The 25,986-nt window shown below is 41.4% G+C and overlaps 2 protein-coding genes across 2 annotated transcripts in view; one reads left to right on the plus strand and one right to left on the minus strand.

Moving 5' to 3' along the window:
• Window positions 1–1,268: 1,268 nt before the first annotated feature.
• On the minus strand, window positions 1,269–25,410 carry WRNIP1 (WRN helicase interacting protein 1). Its single transcript, XM_013201121.3, has 7 exons — window positions 24,733–25,410; window positions 16,456–16,647; window positions 15,169–15,413; window positions 8,622–8,851; window positions 3,468–3,623; window positions 2,570–2,649; window positions 1,269–2,031 (listed from the first exon to the last, which is right to left on the minus strand). The coding sequence occupies exons 1-7, from the start codon at window positions 25,393–25,395 to the stop codon at window positions 1,756–1,758; spliced, it is 1,842 nt and encodes a 613-aa protein (XP_013056575.2). The 5' UTR covers window positions 25,396–25,410; the 3' UTR covers window positions 1,269–1,755.
• MYLK4 (myosin light chain kinase family member 4) overlaps window positions 15,343–25,986 on the plus strand; it is an 82,065-nt gene continuing 71,421 nt past the window's right edge. The window contains exon 1 of the mRNA XM_066992539.1: window positions 15,343–15,475. Within this exon, the coding sequence (XP_066848640.1) occupies window positions 15,420–15,475 (56 nt within the window). The 5' untranslated portion in view covers window positions 15,343–15,419. The remainder of the gene's footprint in view (window positions 15,476–25,986) is intronic.

Genomic DNA, 25,986 nt, shown 5'->3' on the forward strand with positions numbered 1-25,986 from the left:
AGCCAGCCAGCAGGTGGCTGGGTTGTATCACACATGCAGCACAAGAAAGATGCAAGGAGCTCAGTATCACTCCAATGCAAACTGCTTTTCCTCCTTCCCTAAAAAATGAAATCGTCATTTACAAATTGAGTTAGGTATCTGAATTTAAAGTTTTAAAAAAACTGTCAAATACTGCAAATGACATAAAGCACCAGTCACTGTTCAGTGAATATAACACATTTGAAAAAACGATTCAATAATTATAAAAAAAAATGTAGTAAGTAAACCTTTAGGAGGGGATTTAGTACCTTTCTGGCACCTCTCAGAGAAGTCAGCAGAGCCACCTTCTTCATTTAGTGGGGACATATTATTAGTAGAATAGCAAAAGAAGATCAGAAGTTATACATAAAGCATGCTAAGTTTTGATTTCAGCACATTTCATAAAACTAAGTAGGATCAGCATAGGAATCCCTGATATCCATCAGGTAACCACCACAGGCCTGCTAAGTATATGGGGTATGTAGCAAGCAAATCCAGCTGTAACTGCAGCGTGCTCTTGTGTAGGAGGCATTTTTCAGCCACAATACATATCCTGTTCATTGGCGGTCAGATTATTCCATGGCACTTTAACAAGTGCAGACAGTTGCCCCAGTGGCTACTCAGCATTTCAATAACGAAAATCTTCTTAGCTAATTATCTACTGTGATTCCAGCCAAAAACAGTCCTCTTATACTACCCAAGAAGTAATTATGACGGTTATATGCTGTTACAGCAGTTACTGGCTTTTCAGCACACCAGATCACTGCGCACTTAAGATTGAAGAGAAAAAAGAGAAATCAGCACTTACATGAAGGAATGCTGTCAACATCCGGGACACTGCCATGACCTTATGTTCCACTTAACAGAAATATTCACCCAACAACCTTGGATGTGGATATGTTTTCATTAGAGAATTTGGCTTTATCTTCCTATTATAAAAGCAGGAAGTCAATTTGTGTGTATCAACTTTCCAATTAAAAACTAATGGAATTGCTAAAACACAACTCAAAATACACGAGGGTGTTTTGCTACCAGAAATCTCCTTTCCAAAAGCGTTTCTCAAAACATCATGACACTAACGATTTTAAGTGATGTAACTTTAAAAACAAACATAATCCAGCTATTTTCATGACTATTCTACTTCCAGAATCATTTTGGACTTGCTGTGGAAAGTAGGCATGATAAAGCTACAGGAATTTCAAACTTTCAAAACTACACTGCTGTCACAAGAATATTTAAACATATGCAAAGACTGTTTTCAACAACTTTATTAGCTTAATAAATGTTGTTGTACAAAATTTCTCTGGAACATCACAAAAGAATTACAGTGTAATTATATTTTGCTTATAATATTTTAATGGGGAGGTACAACTTTTTTTTTGAAAATAAACATTCTAAACTTTTGAAATAGATACTGATTTTAAAAAGCAGCACGATAATATTCCTAGTCTCTCAGCAAGAGTAAGAAACACAAGTCTCATTGTTTTGCACCATTAAATTTGAATCAGAGGGTGACAATACTATATTGGTTAAGTTTACTTTTGCATTTCCATATTGCTTAAGTGGAATTGTTTACAAAACTACTTTGGAATGACAGCAGTAAAATGAGAAATATCTCAGAGGCTCAGTGCTTTGATACTTTCAGCCTCAGGAATACAGGGCTAAAACTATACAGGGAATTTTCATCCCAATACACATTTATAAATCATAAAATGAAAAACATTCAGAGCAAGCCCATCATGTTTTTTGTTCCTTAAAGAAGTCCATTCCTTTCAGCTCTTCTGGCAGATAGTCCTGTTCTACAGGTTCCTTGTACATGGGGTTATATTTGTAGCCTTTACCATAGCCCAAGTTCTTCATAAGCCTTGTCGGGGCATTTCTCAGGTGCAGTGGAACAGGTGGTAGAGGTCCTGTGTGCATTCTCAGACATTCTTTCACGTTGCTGTAAGCACTGTACACCTCTATAGACTTTGGTGCTCTTGCAAAATACACTACACATTGTGCTAGAATGACCTGCAAACAAGAAGAGAGAAAGTGTTAAATGATTTTTTCTAAGCTGTTTGGGAAAGGGACTGTTATTCAGACATTTTGTGCAGCTTGAAAAGGCCTGTATTTTTATACTGACCTTGCGGGCTACTACAATATGAATATTATTAAACAACAGTTCAGTTCTTTATGATGTTTGCTTCTAGAAATGAATAACTAATTTAGAATGTCAAAATATATGACTAATTGTAATGGAGAGAAAACAGAAGAGATAGATAAATCTGAAATTAGTTCAAATACCACTTTTTAATATCAAATATGCAGTGAAATTCAAACTACAGCTTCTATTTTTAGAGCTACAATATTCTCTTACTCAAAGAAGTGTTGCGTAGAATGAGCAAATAACTAAATTTGCCTTGTCCTTGCAATCTGTTTCTTTTTTACAATTAGAAATAGTTTTTTTTTCGTTTGTTTGTTTTTTTTTTTTTTTTTTTTTTTTTTTTTTTTTTTTTTTTTTTTTACAATTTACAGTACTTTAATATCAGTGAATTAAAGAAGCTTTTACCTCACATTCTGGCATTCCAATAAAGTGACAACCTTGATAAGCAGCAACTGCTTGCGTTAAAGCCAAAGGATCTGCCAGCCCTACAGAAAAGGATCAGATGAAAGCAGGTTAAAGTCAGTTTACTTTAATCACCTTTTTTTCCCCTCTTCTAAGAAGGAAGATTATTCATGCACACTGCAAAGGTACTGTCTCAGATGGCAGACTGTCTGGTACAATACTTGGCAGTACTTAAGATATACTCTCTCCACCTACAACCTTCCTTTTTCCATGCTGCCCCCCCAAAAAACTGAATCTGTTGCCACACAGTGGCAGTCTGAGCAGTAGCACATAGTGTATGATCCACTTACTTTTTGGAATTGAAAAAGTGGGGAAATACACTGTACAGACATAGCTTCCCCAAATCTAGTAACTCTTCACCCATCACATGCACTAAAAACACTGCTGCATCTGTTACTTTGGATAAGAAGATGCCTTAAAACTTCAGAGCCAGCTATCAAATCTGAAGTTTGTATGCTAGGGTAGGCTTTTAGCTCCAACAGTCACTACAAACAAAGAAAAACCCAGACATCCCTGAAATACACATTCTCTGTGACACAAGTTTACTAGAGACCTATAATCATCACCAAAGTTGAAAGAATATATATTAATACAGTGCCAAAACCTAACCTCAAAAAAAAAATATCTTTGTTTTGACTATGTACTGCAGGAATCACAATGACATCAAATGTAGGCTTCTGTGTGCATATACTAAACTTTTGTCAGATATAGTGCATTTCAATATTTTGTACCTATTCCAAATGCAGCATTTATTACTCCCTGTACCAATCTTTGGAAACCAGAATGCTGGAAAATCTGAATTTAACATAATATTCCAACAAGAAATACTGCAATTGCTTACCTATATCTTCACTTGCAAATCTTACCAGCCTCCTTGCCACGTAGAGTGGATCCTCACCACCTTCAAGCATTCGAGCAAGCCAGTAAAGGGAAGCATTTTCATCTGAGCCTCTCATAGACTTATGCAGGGCAGAGATGCAATTGTAATGTTCTTCTCCTATTTGGAATGGGTGAGAAGAAACATACAAAGCTATTTGGAAGAAATTAAGTGAGATACATTTAAAAGAACAGAATATATTTTACCAAGTCACAGTAGGTAAACATAACCTGCTTTTTCAAGTTCTTTTTATGCATATATCATTATGTTGTTCATCAAAGCAAAGCATGAAGATGCTGAAAACAACCAGAACCATTCCACTAACTATATAAGCATATCAGAGCAACAGCAGATGAAAAGGAAAGTTTTTTTTTCTTTTACACATTACAAGGCAATTTGATTTTGATATCCTATGAACTTTCCTTCAAAAGTAGGAAACAAAACTGGTATTTTAAGCAGTTAGGAAGAAGATCTTATATATCTCCTAATTCACAATAGGCAAAGTATGAGAATGTATAAACCATCAAACATTGCTTTCTGACAAACACATGTAGGTAGCAGTGAGGAAGCAACAGAAGAGAAAAAAAGTTGTGTAACACTGGTGATATTTTAGAAAAAGAAATTTCACATCAAATAAAATTTGAAAATGAAGCATCCAGTAAATGAGATGTGAATTTGCTATATTATACATGGAAAAAAGAAAACATTGCTGTAATTATATAATGACGACACTACAAAATTTGGAGGAAATAGAATCACAGCACAGAGCCCTGACAAAACCACTACAAAATGCTGGGTTCAGATGTGGACAACTGCAACCTTTTAGGAAAGGTCCTAAAAATTATAACCAGTTCAAACAACAACAACAACAAAATTAAATAAAACGCACCACCACCACCAACAACAAAAAACAACCAACTATCTGAAATACCAGACTGCTAAATAAAGGGTGGGGAGACAATGATTTACAAGGAAGTTTTTTTTTTTTTTTTAAACATTAAAGTTTAATATAAGATTAAGCATGAATTCCAAGGAGAAACAAAGCCACTTCACAGATATTTTAGGGCTATAGTTAAAAATAGGGGGGCACTATTGGGTACACTGAGACCCCTCCTGCTTGCAACTTTTTTGCCATGCAGCTGGGTTTGATTCTTATGCATATCTTTTAATCAAACTTATAAGAGTATTTTCCTGTGATATGGTTTTTAAACTTTCCACATAATCTGATTTTTTACTTCTCAAAGTGCCTGGCATTCCTTGGCTCACAGCTAACCATATTATGAAGGCAACTGGCTGCGTGCACAGCCATCTGTTAACATTTCTCTTCTTCCTACAGCTAAAAGGATTTACAGCCTCAGGGCTGTATCAGAAGACATCACTGTCATTTGTAGTCCCTGCAAAATAAAAGGCTGCACATGTCATTAAGAAAACCAAAGCCTCCATACCACTGCAATTGCTCCTTTCAAAGTCAGTAAGACTTCCACCTTCCAGGTCAGAAACTGGGCCCATCTTCCAGTGTTGCTGCTCAAGCTGCACTGCGGTTCTGTGGGGAATTCAGAGTGTGCACTCCCAGAGTACACAGGCTTGCAGACAGCTATTTTTGATAGGACTGCACACAAAGAGCCCTGTGGTATGTAGTCATTACTCACGCCAACATAAACAGCATGTCTGTGCTCTGTCATAGCACTTGAGTTAGTGGCAATAAACCCAAGCAGCTGGACTCGCATCATCATCTTGGGAGAGGCGTCTTTTGGTCTCTCAAAAGGAAGACAGCCTTTAAATATCTTGAAAGGTTGCATCTGCCTGGATTTTTGCTTTTTTTTTTGGGGGGGGGGGGGGGGGGGGGAGAGATGAAGTGCTTTTATACACTGTTTGGGCTACTGTAACGTGTCGTGCCTGGGAATGCCAACTACAGAGGCAGAAGGAATCCAATGGATAGGTTAGGACCAAAGACACCAACCTTCAGAGTACTTGGCTGAGCAAGGGGACAGTTTTCTCCCTCTATTTCCTTCCTCAAAGTTATTTGTGTGACTGACTCACCAGCATAATGACAATATTTATACGCTGGACAGACTTATTCAGAAAAAACTGTGGAATTGTACTTAAAATCTCTTTGGCCGATGCATGTAACTGCATATTTTTCCTTCTGTTGAAACTGTGTATTATGATTCTTTTTTAAATATGCAGTTTATACGCTACATGAGATACCAGAAACAGTTTAAAAAATTTAGACAAAACTCTTTAGAGACCTGTGTTTATTAGCTCTGTCTCTCATGCCAGTTAGCCACTGTAGATTCTGGCCTTATGAATTCAGCTTACAGAGATACATATGCAAACTTATCACTGCTGCTCTGCATCCCAGATGCCTCTTGAAATCAAATCTCTGAAGAGTTTTTGGAATCAAAACACAACTGTTCTATTAAGTTCCCACACAGGCAAATACCTTTCCTACGAGAAACAAGACACTTTAGAAAAGGCTTCAGGGAAGATGGTATTTTCTAGAGTATCTAATGTATACAGACACATAAATCATGTTGATTCTCATTTTTTTGCCCCTAAATCACTTATGTGCTTAAGAAGAGTTTTCCAGCTAATTTAAGGTGTTCATTTCTCTAAGATCTTATTGATAGTAGACAGGTTAAAAAAAAAAATTCACTGACCATAATTAGTGTATGGACTCCTTCAGCAATCCCTAATTATAGCGAGCCAAAGTAATATAACAGTCCCTGTCTCACATTATTTCCTGTCCTAGTCAAAGGTATATCAACTGCTCACTGATAAAGTACAGAATAAAGCCTTGGAAGAAAGGCTGAAATAAGAGCATGGGTAAAAAGGCCTTCTCATTCTGGCCCAGCAGAAAACAATAAAGCCGGCAAACAAATACAACGGAACAAGGCACCTTCTCTTTCCTCCTTCATAAAATAGGATGGCACAGCAGTTAACATTCTGTAATCTGGAACACTTTATCTTCATCTCAACATATTTCTCTTCTTTACCATAGCTGACACTGTTGATACACAGATGAAAACAACAATCCTGCCATTATTCTGATTTTTATTTTTGGTATTCATTATTAAATCAGTGGAAGCAATGCGCCACAATACATAAAAGCAAAAAGAGACAATAAAACTCCGTCTTAAAAAAATCAAGTCTTTGTCCATCTATAGTTAACAATTAATTTAGCTGCTGCATCATTTTCTCAAAAAATCAAAATAAAATGTAACTACAATTAAAAGCTAAAATACAACTAAACAGTTCTTCTTTCACATTGTTAGGGCTGCAGGCTGCGCCTGGCAGTGAAATTTGTCTAGTGGTTTCTTTGTTCTGACAGCTAAAATACATAGATTATCTACGCAAAGATCTTGGCTGTACCCAAATCAAAGCAATAGGCTAATGCCTGGATTAAGAATAATTTCCTTCCTAGACTGCTCAGTGAGAGTACATGAAGGCATGCACAACTGTATACATTTGGCAAATATTGCTTAAGGTGAGCAAAACTAAACTATATAAAGACTGAATTCCATATTTAAGCAACTCAGACTGAACACTAATTATCTGGTGCTTGCTATGTGAACACGCTACACTCAAACGTATGCTGCTATCATCATGTTTAAACAGCATCATGTCTCTTCATTTTATAAGGCTGAAGCCCCCACCCTTTTTTAAAAGAAGGCTGCGGATTCCAGCACAAGAAATGAGATTTAAAAAGCATTAAAGCATAATACAAAAATATCAATATTTATACAGTAGCCTCTATCCAGAAGCACTTTATACATAAAACATAATAGCTATCTCTGTTGTTGCCAAAAGTGGTCAATCCAGACACAGACTATTCTGCAAAAGAAAATTTAAAGGCACATACCCATGCAACTTGCTACTGTGACATTAGCAATCACAGGCTTTTTGACATTCATACAATCAAGAAAGAGGATTTTCACTGCTGCCACCCACCTCTGAAAGAAAATCTGACAAAAGCCACACAAAGCTCAAAGAATCATTGACACACACTACCTAGACTTCACACAAGCCTTAGGCGGAGTCACTCTGCCATCTCTAACTAAGCAAATAGGCAGAGGATGGCTGGGAGCAATGGCCACAAATGAGTTGTGTGACAGCAGCCACAAGGCGACAGCAAACACACAAGGGACCTACGCAGCACAGGAGAGTCGCAACAGTAAACTGGACAGATTTTCCCCTTCCTCCTTCTCCCTAATCATGACTTCTTCCTGCCACATACCCCATAAATTTTTTCTCCTCCCTCCCCCTACCTATCCTCTCCTTCTCAGCTGCCAACATATCAATATCTGCACAGCTGACTTTTACTGACAATGAGCCGTCACTTCCTCTTTGTATCAAGGCTGAGAGCAGGCAAATGCATTGCAAACAACCTCTACAAATTTCACCACAGCTTTTAAACATTGACAGTTAATTCAGCATATCAGATACAGTGGAAAAACACTGCCTGGCATAACTGTATGATGCTATGGCAGAGTAATTCAAGTACTGCTGAAGAACTAGCACATGCATTCAAGGCGATTCATTTAATTTCAAACATTCAGTCCCTGGCCTTTAACCACCTGCATAAAGAGGTACAGGCCAACTACTATGGTGCCTAACATTGCCAAGTTACAAGTATAGCAAGAGTGGTTACCCCATTAAGAAGCCTGAAATGCAATTAGATTTATGTAACCTGTACTAAGCAAGTTACAAAATGCATTACCTCTAAAAGCAATTCTAAAAATATAAGCAAACTACAATAGAGCATTTCCAGCCCTCCAAGAACAAATCTTCTCATCAAAATAGTACTTCACCTTGCAACCCTCTTTGACCTCAATATTCTAATAACCTGAAGGAACAAAGTAATTTCACCATGCGACTGTCTGTAGGACTGCAAGGAAGTCTCTCAACTAACCTATGCTTCCTGAGCAGTGAGAGGAAACTGCTTAGAAGGAATTTCTGGATGAGCCTGCTATACTGTAAAGGAAATGCAACTTTTCAGGCCAAATTTCCGTACAGCCACTGCTTCACCAGAGCAACTGGTATGAAAGGGGAAGAAGCAGCGGGAATTACAGAGGCTCTTCAGAATGCTGCATGGCAGAAACTGCATCAGGTACCCACCTGCTCGATCATATAGGATGTGAGATCGTTGTAGACCTTCCTTTACGTGCTCTTCTGTTATCACAACTCCATCAGCAGAGCATCCTTTGGCAGTACTCAGAGGAGTGGTCTTCCCTGCTGCCAGTCTGGCCTGAAGTGCTAACTGAAGTCCGTTCAATCCAGTCCTTGCATCACCATCACAAAGGTAGGCTAGGGTACTTAGAGCTTTCTCCTCTATGTACACAGGGAATCTGCAACAAAATGACCACAAGCTGTTATCCCACGCTGTGCTCCTCTCATTGCACATTGTGCTAGATATTGCATTTCTTTGCAAAGTCTGCTGAGAGGCAACTGGGCTTACGTTTTGTCCTTAACTCATTCTGTCTGTCATGATTAAGCACTGCAGAACCTGGGATAAAACTGTGGAATCCTACCCCTCATCCTCCTGTCCAATGCATTTTTTTACTGGCATTGTATTTAACATGCAAACAAACAAACAAACAAAAAAACCCACAGAAGTTCTCATCTATTTAATCTCCTTATTTTTTCCTTGAGATTACCTCCTCTCACCAAGTTCAATGGAAACTAGAGGTAGGTTTTTGCCAGAAGCACAGTTCTGGCACAGTCATTTGAACATCACACAGTTTTACTCCATCAGCATTTCATAGATAGCAGTTAGAATTCCTTGGTGAAAGGACAATGAAGAGGTAGAAAGCTATCCAAATGCATGAGATAATATAGTGATGCACAAAGTAACTATTGAGTATTTAAACTAATGGTTACTGACATTAAGAGCTGCTATCAGATGTTCTTTAAAAAGCTATGACAAGAAGCATTGATGTAAATCATAAAGCATATATGCATTCCACCTTGTTATTTGAAATGGTAACAGGTACAACTTCAGTCACTGGGGTACAGAAGCTATTTCAGCACAGAGAAAGGCTGTGAAAAAACAGAAGTAACCCCAGTACACACAAGTCCCTGTTCTTGCCATCCACTGCTTTAAGCACACCAGGGCTATGAGAACGCATCATAACAAAAAGGCTGAATTCCAGTGAACACACAACATAAACAAACAAGACAGGAAGAGCTGAGAAATGCAGTAACAGGTGAAGGCTTTGCCATGGTCTCATAGCCCATCTATGGCAAATCTGGGAAAGTAAAGCACTCCAGCGCTTTCTCCAGGTTTTCATTCACTGGGTTGCAATCCCTGCTCCCAGTGCTATGCAAACCAACCTGACTGCACATTTCACATGCATATTGTTATTTGACCCTCAAACTTCAGTTGCATAAACAAGTTAACTGCTAAGGTGTTTGCCAGACATAGGATACAACTGATTTGAAAACAGAAGCCGATGGAGTTATAGCATGACAGAAGTAATCACCTTAACTTTGCCATTTCTAGTAACTGCACTGAAAATGAACAGTGACACATCAGCAAGGGATTAACGCACAGGACTTGGAGAGGCAATTTCTTATGAAGCCCTTGTTCACCAAGTTATTAGGGATTCACCAACAGCCCTGCACCTCATTCCCAGAAAGATTTACTACTGCTATTACCAGTGGTGTACAAAGAGATAATGCCAGGGTTCCCAGACACGCAGCTCTACTAATCTTCATTATTTGGCCCACCTCTTTATGGGGTTATGAAAAATGTTTTTGTTAAGCATGCAGCAGCTGCAAGCAGCTCTGCAGCTACAGGTATTTGAGCAGCTCTGAACTCCCCCTTATTCCCATGCTAGTCAGAAGTAGTCTGAATGGCAACATTAGCTTCCAAAAACTTGCATTTGGTGTTTCAAACACCCTCTGTGTTTGAAAGGGGAAACAGCAGAGTATAACAACACAGTGCCTTAATTCTGTCAAGTAGCTTATACATCAAGTTACTTGGAAAGCAAGGAGCGATGCTCACTCTCACCACTACAGGTGGGCAACACATTTTTCTATATGCATCTAAACAGGACAACAAAGAAAGCAAAGGCTATCTGTAAAAACACAGCAAGCACTACACACAGACACCCTACTGCTAATACCTCCATCAACAGGGAACAAAACCAAGTATGCAGTGCACTGAGCAAACACCTCAATACACTAGCAGGGCAGATTGAAGAGAAGGTTTCACATGTGAACCTGCAAGGAATCCCAAAAGAATCAAGGTTTCAGAGCCCTGTTACCATTTAATTGCTAAATAAGAGCAGCATAAGAAAGAGAAGTTATATTTCTGTCTCTTCAGTTTCACTACTTGACTGTAAGTGCCCCACTGACTCAACACTAGCATTTAGCATTACAGAAATTAAAATAAAAATACACGACGAGGTATGTAAAAATCTGGTTACAAGCAAGTTCTTGTCCTGCTTCCATGGTGAAATCCAAGTTACAATATACTGGTAACAGAAATTTCACTCCAAATAATGTGTTATATATTGGGCAAATCTAGTCGTCGTCTATAACAACAGCACTACACATACAGGCCACGGGAAAAAGCAAACAAACAAAAAACCTTCCACATATGGGCAAGCTGTTCGCGGTGTATTGATGAAGTCAATGATTTGAAATAACGTAATGCTTCCCTAATTCCATAATCTCAGCTCCCTTCTTACTCAGAATTTATAAATAATGTTTTATACTCAGAATAAGTGAATTCAGTTCATTTTTCTAAGAAATTAAGATCTTAAATCTCATCATTCGCTGTATTTTACATTTTTAAGCCCATCCTATTCTCAGAAGCTCAGGCACCCTACACCCTTTCTCTTTACCCTGACTTCCCCACACCCTCAAACGCTGAGGCAGAACAACTCCCATAGGTTCTGACCTCTTCACAAGCTCCTGAACCTCTTGCAGATGGGCAGTCTTGTTTTTTTTTCACTCTCCAAAATTAACACAGAACACCCCCTGGATGCCAATGCTTAATGTTACTACCTTGTAACTGACGATACTTGGAGACAAAAATAAAAACAAGCCAACAGGGACACCCCAGTATCTATCACTCACTGAGCCGAAGGTGATATACTAGCTCAAGTAATGGAAAACTACCACCATGGGATAATAAATCATTCTTCCAATTCCCTCCTTATCACAATATCCTCAACGCAGTTTGTGCCAAGAACCAGTATGAAACGTAGCATCAACTACCCGTAAAACCTGCACAAAACCAGCGTTTGATACAATGAGAGTAGATGCAAGGAAGTCCGAGCAAGGAGAACCTGTACGATGAAAGGTTTAGAAATAATTGAGCAGAGCACGAGATAAAGTATCCACTGCTTCTTTCACGTATAAATCTGTATATTACAGCATTCATAATGCAATTATTTTCACTACAGTCACTCCTGGACAGATTGAAACAGTTTTATGGACAAATATAATTCTTCATCTTAAATGAAGCAGCATGATATCAATTATTCACAGCCTTACAGCATTGTCTTTGAAGAAGGCCTCATCCGAGCAACTCTATTTTTAGCAAGAAAATTAGACAGGTGTTTCAAAAAGAGAACAATTTTCAAAAGGTGTTCAACACCCAAGACCCAAAGGAAGCCCACGTTAAATACTGATTTATAAACCAGCAAATTCAAAACCTGTCAGTACTTGTAATATAGCCACTAACAAGCTGAATTGCGTGATGTCTAGGCTTGCCAACGACAAACTGGGAATCTTCAATTTCAATCAGCTGCGTGCCTTCTGGGCTACCTAACTTCAATACATTAATCTACCACCCAGTTTACCATCTGACAAATCAGAGAGCGCACTCTGAGGGCAGCACCTAAATAATAAAAAGTCAAGAATTAAAAGAAGAATTTGATTTCCTCTGTCAGTGACACAGCACAAGTGTACTGCATCAGTGCATAGCTGGTACAGTTTGTGCTGTTACTGAGATGGCAAAAACCGCAAAAAGTACAAGCAAAATCTCAGCAATATAAAGCATCTTTCACATTCACGTCTCCTTCCTTTTCTTCTTCATGCCTGTAAACTTCCTTTCATAATCTCCCCTCTTTTAGTTTATTGCAGGCTTTATGAGGCACCATTTGATGGCAGCGAAGCTGATGAAGATATAACACAAAGCACATCTTATCCTAAAGAAACCCAGTAACTCATACAAAAACTGTTAAAGAAACTTTGTAAGTGCAATGACATCACACAGAAAAGGATACCAAATTCTGTAATGGCTTCCAGTGGTTCTAGTTCAGCTTTACAGAAAGAAAAGGATGCAGTGGGATGAAAAAAGCCGGGTGATCTAATCCTATCGGAAACCTTCAGCAACAGAAGAAGCAAGACAAGAGAAAGCCAGTGAGAAAACGTAAACAGATTCTAGTAGCGCACACTTTCCTTTTGGTAACTGCTGCCCATGCACGCAGTGCAGAGCCAATGAAACCTGCTGAATCATTCCGCAGCGGCTGCATTCTCACTGAGCTCGAATATACCTGTAGAAACTGTGGAAGACCCACCCTCACACTACTCTTCAGGTAAAAGAAGAGACCACAAAGAATCATCCTCTTCTTCAAAACCTCACCTTGGTCAGATATCATGTCAGAAAAGTGTTGTGATACAATCTGATAAAATGATTCCAAGGAGCACATGCAGAACTTCATACTGCACATGGTTTGGACAGGAAAACTCACTCCTTGAGGAGATTAAATCCATAATACAACGTCCACACCTCTTCTGTCTTCTGGCTGGATCTCTGCATCCCTTCTAAAGTGGGTATGCCTCACATATGGGGACATGCTGCCCTGCAGCACCTTTTCCAACTCTGGAACAGATGTGAGCCCAGTGAACAATCTACTCCACTGTAATTTGTGATATACTTTTGTTTATTCTTCAGAACAGCATGAACTCTTACCTGCCTGCATCTAACACTAGCCCTGCTTCATAGAGGTAGGGAGATAAAGAGATAAAAGAAGAGATGCAGCTGCTCCTGCAGGGTAGGAGGTGGAAAAGAAACGAAGGATCAAAAATGGCACGGAGAGCGAAGCAAGAAGGAATGAAGAAGGAGACCAAAAACTGAACCACAGCAAGGGACAGGGTGGTTTAAAAAAAAAAAAAAGCCAAACTCAACAGCAACAGGATGTATTAACTACACACCAAAACCAGACAGTGGTAGGAAAGATAAGAAAAGTTGAACACACAACTGTAACAAAAGCTCTAAAATTCCTAGCTCTATTTTCATTTTAAAATGTCTGGCTCCTGCTTAGTCACTGGTATGGGGCACTCTCTCTTCATGGATAGATTTCTGAAACCATGCTAGTCTGACAGCCTGCCTGCCAGACTTCTTTCAGTTTGATTAAGCACCACACCACGCTGTTTAAATCATCCATAGCTAACGGAAGGTTACAGATACGAGAGTCTAGCGAAACCCAAACCCAAACAACTGCAGCTGAAACTATGCCTTCTACTTTAATCCCATACATAAAGGAAAGTCTCCAAACCCCAGTCAGGGTGTAGCCACAGCCACAGCTGTGCCATTACATTAAGGATGACATGCTGTACTGCCCTCTCTTCTAAAAGTCACACTACTACAACATGCAAAAGCTATAAATGAGTAAAAGTGAGGCATGGTACGCTGGTGGAAAAAAAAAAAAAGAAGTGGAGGGAGGAAGGGACAGCTTGTATTCCCTGCCCTGACCTCAGCATTCAGGTTACTGCTTCTTATTGATTCTATTCTGTGATAATGCTAAAAGGAAAAAGCGTACTTCCTTCTATTTATTGCATCAAGAGTGCCTGCCCAATTAGTACCGCATTAATGCACTGTAAATTACTAGCAGTACACACAAGTACACACAAGTACACCATGAAGAAACTGTAACAACATCTTGTGTGAAAGTAGCAGAATCAAGCATTATTCTTATTTGCCAGCTAGCCATTTCAGAAGGCAGATGTACGTCCATAGGGGGATGTATCTTGAGCTTGGTATTTCCAAATACTCTCCCAAATGTTTAACATGACTATCTGGTTTGGACAAAAAGGGGCAGAGAAAAACAAAATACATTTTAAGATAATCTATTAACATCTCACAGCAAACACCCTCCCCAGCATACTGTAAAACATACCATAGCACTTATGCTGCAGCTAAAGCACAGTAGTACTCTCTCTTGATCTCATTCCAAAAAAATCTCAGAAAACAACAAACTTCCGTCAGGCACTTCCAAGCTAATTTAAGAGGGGATGCCCCATCTGCCACTTAATGGTAATGCGATGTTTTCACAACCACTAACAAGAAGTAACACACATTAGGACGCGACAAAGACTCAGTTACAGGCTTCCACAGTAAATCCCCAGCAGCAGAATGGATTTAAATATCCTGGGGGGTGAGTCAGGAGCTACAGATCCAAGTATAAAACTCTCTCCTAATCCAGACGGTGAGATTATGTTTTGGATGGAGAGCCAGTGCTTTGAATTCTCTCTCTCCTGTCACCCCCCCAACCCCCCCGCCCCTGCCATATGCTGCCACCTCTTTTCTTTACTATCAGAAGTGGCTAGGGTTTCTCTTCCCACCCCCAACTGCTTCATCGTCTCCCTGGCAGGCAGTCAATTCCTCAGGCTGTGCACGTTAACACCCTGCAGCCCATAAAGTACTCACTCCGAGCTCTCGCTGCCGCTGCCAGTTGCAGAGCTGTCGTGCTGGTCATCTTTGCCCAAAACCTGGACCCCTAAGGACCTGACGGCCCGCATCAGAATCGCCTCCATCGCCTCAGCTGAGAGCTTCTCCAGAACGATCACCCGGCATCGGCTCAGGAGAGCGGCATTGACTTGGAAGGACGGGTTTTCTGTCGTCGCTCCTATCAGAGTCACTGTCCCGCACTCAACGTGAGGAAGGAAAGTGTCCTGAGCATGGGAGGGAAGCAGAAAAACCTGATCTCAATCAATGACAACCTCAAGCATCCCATGTGAGTAGGCTATCTGGCATTTTCAAATACTTTTTTTCTGGTGTTGTGAGTCTTTGGGTTCCCTGTTGATGTGACAAATAACCTCACTGACAAGGCACCTCATCAGTTTGGCTAATTAAATGATTTAATTTCATGCATAGAGCACACAGTGGGCTGCTCACCTTGATAACCCATGCCTGCACTGAGAATGACCCTCCCAGCTGAAAAGGAAGTGTCAAGAATCTGCAAATTTTTAGTTTATGTGACTGTTTTATTGTTTGGCAATCAAAATACCATGAAAATAACTTATCTAATATATCAAATAATGAGGCTACTTCTAACTCCTTGAACCAATGTTTAGGGCTACATTTCTCTACCTAATTGAACAGGATGTCTCAGAAAACTGTAGGATCAGAACATGGTTCCATATAAAAATTTAACCAGCAGGACAAAATTTGAGCTTTCCATGGCGTGACTAAAGGTAATAATACCTAGGAAAAGAAAAATTAAAATACTACAACACTCAAGCAATGGCTGCAGCAACATATTACACCAAAGTACCATGCCATGCTTTAATTTTCTGTTTTCAAAGGGAAGAGTGCACAACATTAAAGCGAACACACCCTATGCACATCCACATTCCAGACCTTTTTAAAGGTAACATGGAATTTAATCCCCAGCATGGAGGCTGAAATGAACACAGGTACAGCAAATGCTACTAACATGTCTTTGGAGAAATAAAATTTCAGGAAAATATCACAGAGTCCAGCATGTAAGTCAGCTACAAGTATAGCTCAGCCTTTTATTTAAATCTTCGAATAACAGTAATTACACATTGATGCTTGGAAGTTAGTTATGAATTTAATTTTCATAACTCTAATTTATTTACTACAAACACTAAAAACAAAAGCCCAAAGTGCGCTACCATCTTAAGGCAAAGTGGGGAATTTTACAGAAGTTCCGACAAAAGCTTTTTCCAAAAAAGTGATGTAGTACAATACCTGCTGAGATTTGTTGAAACGATGGATCTCGTCAATAAAGAGAATGGTTTTTCTCTTGAAGAGTCTTTTTTCATTCTGGGCTTGACTGATGACATCTCGAACATCATTTGTCTTGGCACTTGTGGCTGACAGTGTCACAAACCTTGTGCCCGTCTTTTTGCTGCTGTTGGCTATGATGTGTGCCAGGGTGGTCTGAAAAAGCGGTAGGAGCTAGCCTTGTAACAATCATTTTGGATACAGAAAGTACTCATGCGAAGACAGTATATAAAGAGCAAAGCTATATATTTAGGACAAAGGGACAGTGCTGACAGTTTAGAGAGTAGGATATTTTAGTTCACGCTATTGTGGCTGCCAATTCCACCACTGCATTTCTAGGGCCTGCACTTTTAAGTATCAGTCTCAATATTTTAAGTGCCAGCAGTGACAGCTGCCGCCTTTATCACTGAAGGAAAACTCTTCTCCAAATACGCTGCTGTCACAGAAGATGGGTTGACTACAATTCACCACACAACTATTTTGTCGAGTACATTAAAGAATAAAGAGCTGGACCATTCCAAGATACCTGCAGAAGAGCTTACACTGCAATTACTTAAGAAAGAAAAAGGTACATAAACATTGTTAACTAAAGCTTTTTCTATTTTCACCCCTTGTAATAATGAAATTAATCAAAAAGTAGTTCTCTACAAAAGCATGAGAGAGTTAATACCGAAAAATTATATGCAGACCTCAGAAAACATAACTCTAAATCTAAATAGTCAATAGTAACCAAGTGCTGGCTCAGGGAAGTAAAAGGGCTGCTGGCTGAACAAAACATTGCCTGCTTTTAATGAGCACTCACATCGTCTTCCTTTCCTTGTAGACAACTCCTTCCCATCAGAATTTATTCATAGGGAATTTCACTGCACCCACTAAAGCAGAGAAGCAGCCTGCAGCGCTACCTTGCACACAGATTGAGTACACCTGAATACGGGCATAGTTTTCAGTCCCTCCTTCACTCCCCTCTGTAAAGGCAGGTGTATCTGCATGTCTTGAGAAGTGCATCTCCATTTGAAAGTACAGCTAGAGGAAAAATGGGTGATTCTTCCATCAGTCTCACTTCCAGTAATGAAGGAGCCCAAGGAGACAGAAGCCAGGAGAGCCTCAGCAGCTGAGGAGCAGAACAGGTGCTGACAAAACTGCTTCAGAAGATATTTTAGGTACTCAGGTTAATGCAGCAAGTGCTCCAAACCTGACCTTCTTGCAGAGAGACTGCAGGAGCAACCACCTACCAGACCACTGCTAGTGGTGCTGGCGGGACCTCCTTCGCTGCCCCACCAGCATTGCCGTCTCTTTAATGGATTTCCACATCCCGAAAACAGCGACCAGACAAAGATGAGAGAAGGGAAGCTAAGGGGAAGGATATATAATTATTTATCCTTGCTTTAGCTTTAGTAAGGGGTTCCTGACTGGTTTCAGAAGAGGTGTCATTTCATCTCTTGATACAAGATACAAACCCCGTGTCAGATCCCCTCATCTGCTGGAGCTCAAAGCGCCAGCCCCTTCCCTCCTGAGAATGCTGCAGAAGACAAGACTTGAATAATACTCTGGAAAGTGCTCACAGCCAAGCCTACAGACATCAGGGAGGGCTGGGAGACCAGGGAAAAAAGGTGATACTTAAGACTTCGCTAACAGAATAAAACCATAAAACTAAAAGTTAGCATTTCCTTACAAAAGCAACTTGATTCAGAATGTACCTTTGAAGGATTTATCCATAACTCAAAACCACTGAAAGCATGGAAAACCCCAATATATCAAATCTGAAGATGAAAAAGAAAAAAGTACCTCTTCTTTCTCTAAAAGTAGCAGTGGTGAGAGGAAAAAACAAACAAACAAACGGCTATTCTTATAGCTTCACTTCAACTGGTAGCTCGCACTTCATCAACATCAGGTCACACAGATGAAGGGCCTAGTTACGGTCAGCATAAGTCTAAGAACAGGTCTAAATCAAGACATTCAAGTCTGCAGAGATCACTTTTTCTACACCCAGAGCGAACATGTTTTTTCTTTCTATCAATCAGCACAGCTGGTATTGCGAGTCAAAACTCACAATTTTTGCAAGATATACGAGTATAGCAAATGATAGTCGTTAGCCAAAAAGAAACTGATTTTAGCTGAAGCCCAATTTATTTTCCTGCTTTTTCTCAAGCAGAAGCCAGTATTATGCTACGCAAAAAGTCAAGAACCATGACTCATTAATAACCTTCAACCTGACCCTGCAGTCACTTATTTCCAGATCTACTACACACAGAACACCTGAATACCAAAGCCCTCCTCCACTGGAAATTTCTTCATGTCAACCCGACTTGGGACTTCCTTCCCCAAAGGCTGCAACAAACCAAGATTTAAACACAGAAAAAATCCCACTAACCAAACAAGCCCACTCCCAGCAGCAGTGCTACTGGTTCTTCCATGCTTTGATACTAGCTATGAATGAAATAGAAGTAGTCCTGGATTAAAGCACACCTCTGAATGTCAGAGCAGCTAAGTCCCTCAGATTTGCTGGTTTGGTTAGTAGGATGTTTGTAGCAGGAGACAAGAACTTTCTGCACACCTATGAATTTCCTTGATTGTGCAGCTCTCTTTGAACATAACCTATTTCCTCATTCTGTGCTGCCACTAGTAAATGCAACCTCACCTCCAGGGCTGGAAGAAAACAGGAAAAATCAAGTACAAACGTAGCCTGTCCCACTTAGGCTGATGTTCAATGACTTTGCATTACTAATTGGAAACAAGGTGGTGTTTTCATTTTTGCAGCTTTATACCAGGTGATTAAACACCACCCACTGCACAGCCCCTTGTAGGGATTAAGAGCAATAATGCCTCTCTCTCTTCAGAAAGTAAAATTGAAAAACTTGGAAGGGTTGTGTATACGATCAGATCATAGCAAAGGAAACCCTAGTCAAGAAGTTGTCTGTGAAACCTAAGGTCATCCTTACCTCGCTGCACTGGAAGATCAGGCAGACCTTGTTAACGAATCTGCCCATGGCTTCCTGTTCATGAAGCCTTTCCCTGTTTGCTCTTAAATTGCATGAATTTGGCAAAACAGCTGTTGTAGATGCTGGTCAGAGAAAACACACTGAGTCTCAAGTGTCATCTACATTGCTTTCAGCAGTCACGCTGTGGAGCTCCTGCAAGGTGTGCAGAACAGCTCACACTCTTCTGTTCCTGTCTCTCAGCCTCTTCCCGAGGAGCTGACATTCACACTACACTTTATGGGAACACACTGCAGTGCAGGAGCTCTCTTCCAACACACATGCTTCTCCCAGCTGGCTCGCTACATCTGCAGACTTGTAGGGTCTCCAATCACGTTATCCGAGTTCTACTCCAGCATCCTGCTGCCCTCCACCATGACATTCCCTGTACTTTTGCCTCTTCCTTTATCCTGCCAAGATTTCTCTATCTTTGTTTCCATGGTGTTACCATCAGCAGCCTCCCCTCACCCTTAGCCCTCCCTCAGAGGGCAGCAGGGCCACAGCGCACTTGATGACCAGTCACAACAGGCCATGCCTGGTTGCACAGCCTCGTGAAGAGTGCCAACAGTGCCAGCACCCTTAGATTGCAACTGGGAAAGCAGCTCCCTGGGATACAGCTTAAAAAAGCTGGGGTCTGTCCTATCCAACACCACTGAGTTGAACCCAGGCTACCACGCCGTGTCACAAAGACGCGGGCAATGAGTCAGGTTATGCCTAAAGGAAATTGCCAGGACAGCAGATGAGCATGGCTCAAGGACGCTGCCTATTGAGATAAATGCAATCAAAAGTGGCAGCAGTTGGCATTTATATAAGGGCAGATGCTATTCTTACTCCTCTTGTTTGGTTCCTCACACCCCAAATAGCCCACAGGGAGACTACTGGAGGAGTAAGGTGTCATTGAACAACAGCAAGTGGCTTCCAGCACTTCCAAAATCCAAGCCAGACCTGGCATAAACAGAGGCAAGGTCACTGCATGGTGTTTTCTGAAGCAGAGCTGTGCCCTCATTTGCTCCATCCAGGTTTGTTTCATCATGCTTTACAAACACAATGAGCTAACTCCAGTCTTCTCTTCTCAGAGAACTATACAAAGATATTGCCAATTTAAATTGACATACGCAAACTCAAGCATGCAGTTTTTGAACACTTCTTCCATGTAACTGCAAAGATGAACCCATTTTTCAGAGCTGTTCTGAACTCTATGCTACTGTAAAAGACACCGCGCATTTTCAGCTTAAAATTGCCACCTGTGTTTCAAAGCACTGCATGACAGTCTTGAATAAAAACAGAAATCATAAGAAGAAATAAGGGACTCCTAGAAATAAAACATAAACTCAGTGGAGATCTGATGGAAACTTCAAAGACCACTTGCGGTTGTTGGGTGTTTTTAAAAAACATTTTGCACTATATCAACATGGCATATGTTAACTTAGTACCAGATTGCATACACAGACCAAGAAAATCACGCATGAACACTTTGCCATGTTGTTTACAGGGAGCAGGTTCCAGCTACTTGTTGCCTTCTTTTTTCCCCTCATTAAACGACATACGTAAGAGGGAATGTTTACCATATTTAAAAACAGAATGTTCAGGTTTATAAAGCTTAAACCCTATCTGTGGCAGCAAAATTATTCTCTGCTCAAGTTACTCGTGTCCCCCCGCTAACTCTACTAAAATTGGCGCCCCATGGCAGACAAGCAAAAATGTAAATCCCTGCATTAAGGTGTCATAAATCATAGTGCAGCTTACTCGGATTACACTAGGATTCATACAGGCTTTTAAAAATTTGCGTAGTCAGGATGAATAAGCTAACTGTTCATAAGTTAATAACCACGGCATCTCTTTGAGGCAGTGTTTCTTCTTCTGGCCTGCGACTGGTCAGCTTCTTAAAGTGGAAAACACATTCATGGGTTTAATACTTAGTAGTCACAAAATTTTAAAAAATGGAGTCAAAGCAAGTTCAACTAAAGCACTTTGGCTTCATAAGAAATTAGGATGACAAAATAAAAGTACAAAGATTACACTCCCTTAAAGTAAGAAGGCACAATACAAATGAAAATTCAAAAAAAGAAAGCTAGCCCTCAACAAAAGTATCCTGATTCTGTCTTTTTGGTTTTGATTGTGCTTCCTTGAATATTCAAGTGCACCTGGGACAAGTTAACTTGATCAGCATAAAACAACGCACGATGCATTTAATCAGGTACTGGCTTTGTTATCTTCATAATAAAAATTCTCTATGTGTTCTTGACCTTCAATATCAAATACTTTTGCAGCAGTTTAACAGCAAAGATTCTCTTCTTGCTCAGAAAAAGTCTGTTGAACTACAACACCTCTCGTAAAAGCCCAGACTGATAAATAATACATAAATTCATTTGAAATTTGTCCCCAAGGGTTAACTCAATGTCCACTTATTTTTTGATTCAGCCTACCCTTTTTAAAAAAGTATCAGTTAACATGGCATTTGGCTGTAGAAATGGAAAAAAGCACAGACGGATAGCAATAACCAGATTGCATGGGTAGGAGGAGAGTGAAGAAGTCTAAGAAGTCCAAAACACCACCTTACACAGCAGTTTGGAGTTTAGACCAATATATTTAATAATATTCCTTTTAGCATCTGCCCACTAATGTACGACTTCTTCTTTGATGGGTAGAGCTTCGCATGTGGGCCTGTTACATTTGAAGCTAGATAATACAGTCATTTGTTAATATTTTTCCCCACTGAAAAGAACTGTGCAACAGAAAGTTTTTAACTATCAGCCCAACTAAGTCCTGAGGCAGTGCTAGTACTTTTCTATTTCATGAGATCATTTAAATATTTCAAACAATAATCTATGTGATTCTTCACGTAGAAAGAAAACACGCTTCCTGTCCATCAGTCCTTCGCCCATTTCAGGTTACTTCTTCATGAAATGTTTTCTTAGACATCTTGTAAATGCACATTCCAAACAGCACATGAAAGATGCAAGCAGACATCCACAGACAATTTTTACCATCCTTACGGAAGACTTTTTTTTTTTTTTTACCTTGCATTTTAAATCTCTAAGGACAGGAATTAACAAAAAAATAAAAAAAAAAAGTGAAGTACGGAACTTTCAGCAACTTAACCAAATCAAACACTACTTATGGAGAAGAAGGCCTGAAATGAAATTTTACTCCAACACCATCCTAGAAATATTAGTAAGCATTGGTGAGGGGAAACATTCAGCTTTTTGCAGTAGGAGTTCCTGGTTCAGCCAGGCATATATGGTCCTGACACTTCAAAAGAATACGTTAAAAACTAGGTGAAAGAGCAAAGCCTTGGAGCTATTTGTTGAGAGGCAACCTAGAAAAGAGATGAACTAGCCAAGAACTTAAGTATCTGGAGAGAGAGTACCAGACTTTGGAACTGTTCCTGATGGGGCAAAAGGGACAGTCCTTATGCAATTCAGAAGTCTAATCTGATGAACAGTAGCATTTGGTGAAAAGCAAGCTTACTAAATACAACTCCACTTGTGGCATATAAGCAAGGAAGACAGGTCCTGAGAAAGGAGAGTGAAAGCTTCATTACTACAGACATGAAACCGACCACTCGTTATTCAAAGTCTATCTTAGGCACCACAGGAGATTCCAAAAGCCTTGTAACACAACTAAGTTATCACCACCTCACGAACAAGCATTTCTACAGGCTTTCAAAGAAGGTGCATTTATCAGAACACAATCCAAAGCTGACTGAGTCCAGTTCTAGTTTCCAGAGACTGTATGTGGCCTTCACTTTGTGACCACTGTGTTTGGAACATATTTTTTTCCTAAGGAAAAAGGGCTTCAAGAAAGACCAAGCAAGCACTGTTAATACAAACAACCAGAAACCAAAGACAGAATAACATGAAGAAACATGAAAGTAGGTCCCTGAATGTTACTTATTTAATAAACTACTAGACTACTGATTAACCAAAGAGCTTAACTCCACTTCTCTCTCCAGCCGTCTTACTTCAGTCAATCAACCTCCCCTTTAACAAATTTGTAGAATGTACTTTTCTTTATCTCATCGGGTTTTCCTGATATTACTGTGGTACTTTAAAGGAAGTAGCGATTACATAAGCTCACGTTATCTAGCCTGAACAACCTACTGCATCTTTGCCAACAGTAGCCATCTGTTATTCTCATACCTGCTCATTATTAACTGTGATTAACTGTAATTAACCATGATTATTATTTAAATACCACACACATAAAGTCTCTATCTTCAAACAAATATACTAACAAAAGCGAGCTGCAATTCTGTCCTTAACTCCTCTGCTAGCACTAATTCATTAGTCATTATTTTCCCTATCCCACATTTCCCATATATGCTCTCATTCATATCCAAGACATCTATATATATATATATATGTATAATATGCAAAACACAGAGCTGTGTATACATTAGCCTGACAGAGGTAACTACATATTTTGTTTAGCTCCCCCCACCAAAAATTGGGAATACAGGGAAAAATGATAAAATCAGGCTGAGATCTTTGAGTGCTCCCCACTTGCACACACTTGAGCTATTCATTTGGTCTTTCACTCACTACAGCTGTGGACCCCTTCATTGTTGTGCTGCAATTACAGTGCCTTCGGGGATTTACCACAGCCTGCACCAAGTATCTTAGAAGAGGCACAACAGGAGCCTGCTGTAGCCAGGATTTGTGACCAAAAGCTGGAAGGGTTGACCACTTTTGGTTTGCCTGTTTGAAGCTGGATGAGTGCCTGGCACAGCGTGCCTAACAACAGTCTTAGCTCCCTTCCACACCAAAGTCTTTTCCTGTCAGGAGAGAGAATTTGTGGGTAAAACCAAACCTGCGCTCACAAGCCACATTGTAGTAAATCTGCCAGTATCTCACTCCGTTTCCTCGATATTTTTACAGGTTGTTTTCTTGCTGTTTTCAAGCTTCCCAGCTTTTGCATGTTAGTAATGCCTCTGAAGTTTACTAAAGCAAGCCTATTGTCTGAAATGAACAGTTTGGCCTGTGTAATTCAAGTGCAGACTGTAGGGAGATTAGCTGGCAAGTGTGGGTTGCTTACATTTTATTCTAGAGGCAAGCTGTGTTTTCGCAACCTCTGCAAAAACTAGAGGGCATCAGTCAGCATAAAGTCAACGGAGAAGCCAAAATAATACACGGGATGGGAAAAAAGAACAAAATGCGAGGGAATACGGAAAAAAAGAGACGCTCTCGGGGTTGATCGGACTTGGAAAGGAACCGGGGAAGACGCTGGGCGTGAGCTGCCGCCGGAGGCCCGGGGCTCCACTCACCTTGCCGCATCCCGGCGGCCCCCAGAGGATGAGGGAGGGGATTTCGTGGGACTCCAGCAGGGACCGCAGCAGGGTCTGGGCGCCCAGCACCCGCTCCTGCCCCACGTAATCCCTCAGCGTGTCCGGCCGCAGCCTGTCGGCCAGGGGCTTCCCCTCCAGCTTCTGCGCCACGCTGGCCCCGCGCAGCGCTGTCCCACCGCCCAGCGCCAGGCCTCCCTCCTCCGCCTTCTCGGCGGCGTCCCCCCGCCCAGCCCCGCTCCTCCCGCCGGGGGCTCCGGGGCTCTGCCCGCCGCCGCGGCCCTTGTTGAAGAGGGAGAAGACGGGGGCGGCCGCCGGGGTGGTCTCCCCCGATGGGGCGGCGGCGAGGCGCGGCTTCTTGGAAGGGGGCGACCAGCCCCGCTCCGCATCGCCCTCCCCTGCCTGCAAGCACCGGTCCAGGTGCGAGTTGATGAGCGCGCCCGGCAGCTCCCGCAGGCACACCGGGCACCGCACCGCCACCTCCTCCTCCGCGCCCTCCATCGGTTCCCGCGGCGGGCACCGGCGGGGCAGGAAGCGAGACCGCCCGCCCTCGGCTCCCGCAGCCCTTCGGGAGCTGTAGTCCGCCCCGGCTGCCGCCCAGCCCGCCCCTAGCGGCCGGAGGAGCCGCAGGGAGCCTGGCTGCATGCCGCAGAGGGCAGGGGGTCCGAGCCACACAGCCACCGCCCAAGCCCCCGACAGCCCCGGGGCGAAATGGCTGCCGCGGGCATGGGCCAAAAGGGCGCCCTCAGGGGGTCAGGGCCGCGCAGCCATAGGAGCCCCGGGGCAAACCTCTCAGAGTGAGGCCTGCTCATCCTTAGATTTGTCTTTAAGCTGCTGTCTTCTGCCTTCATGTTGAAAACACAGAATCACAGAATCATCTAGGTTGGAAGAGACCTCCAAGATCATTTAGTCCAACCTCTGACCTAACACTAACAAGTCCTCCACTAAACCATATCACTAAGCTCTACATCTAAACGTCTTTTAAAGACCTCCCAGGATGGCGACTGAACCACCTCCCTGGGCAGCCCGTTCCAATGCCTAACGACCCTTTCAGTAAAGAAGTTCCTCCTAATATCCAACCTAAACCTCCCCTGGCGCAACTTTAGCCCATTCCCCCTCGTCCTGTCACCAGGCACGTGGGAGAATAGACCAACCCCCACCTCTCTACAGCCTCCTTTAAGGTAACTAGAGAGAGCAATAAGGTTGCCCCTGAGCCTCCTCTGCTCCAGGCTGAAC

This window comes from Anser cygnoides, chromosome 2 (genome assembly GCF_040182565.1).
Source record: "Anser cygnoides isolate HZ-2024a breed goose chromosome 2, Taihu_goose_T2T_genome, whole genome shotgun sequence".
In the NCBI taxonomy this organism is placed as follows: domain Eukaryota; kingdom Metazoa; phylum Chordata; class Aves; order Anseriformes; family Anatidae; genus Anser; species Anser cygnoides.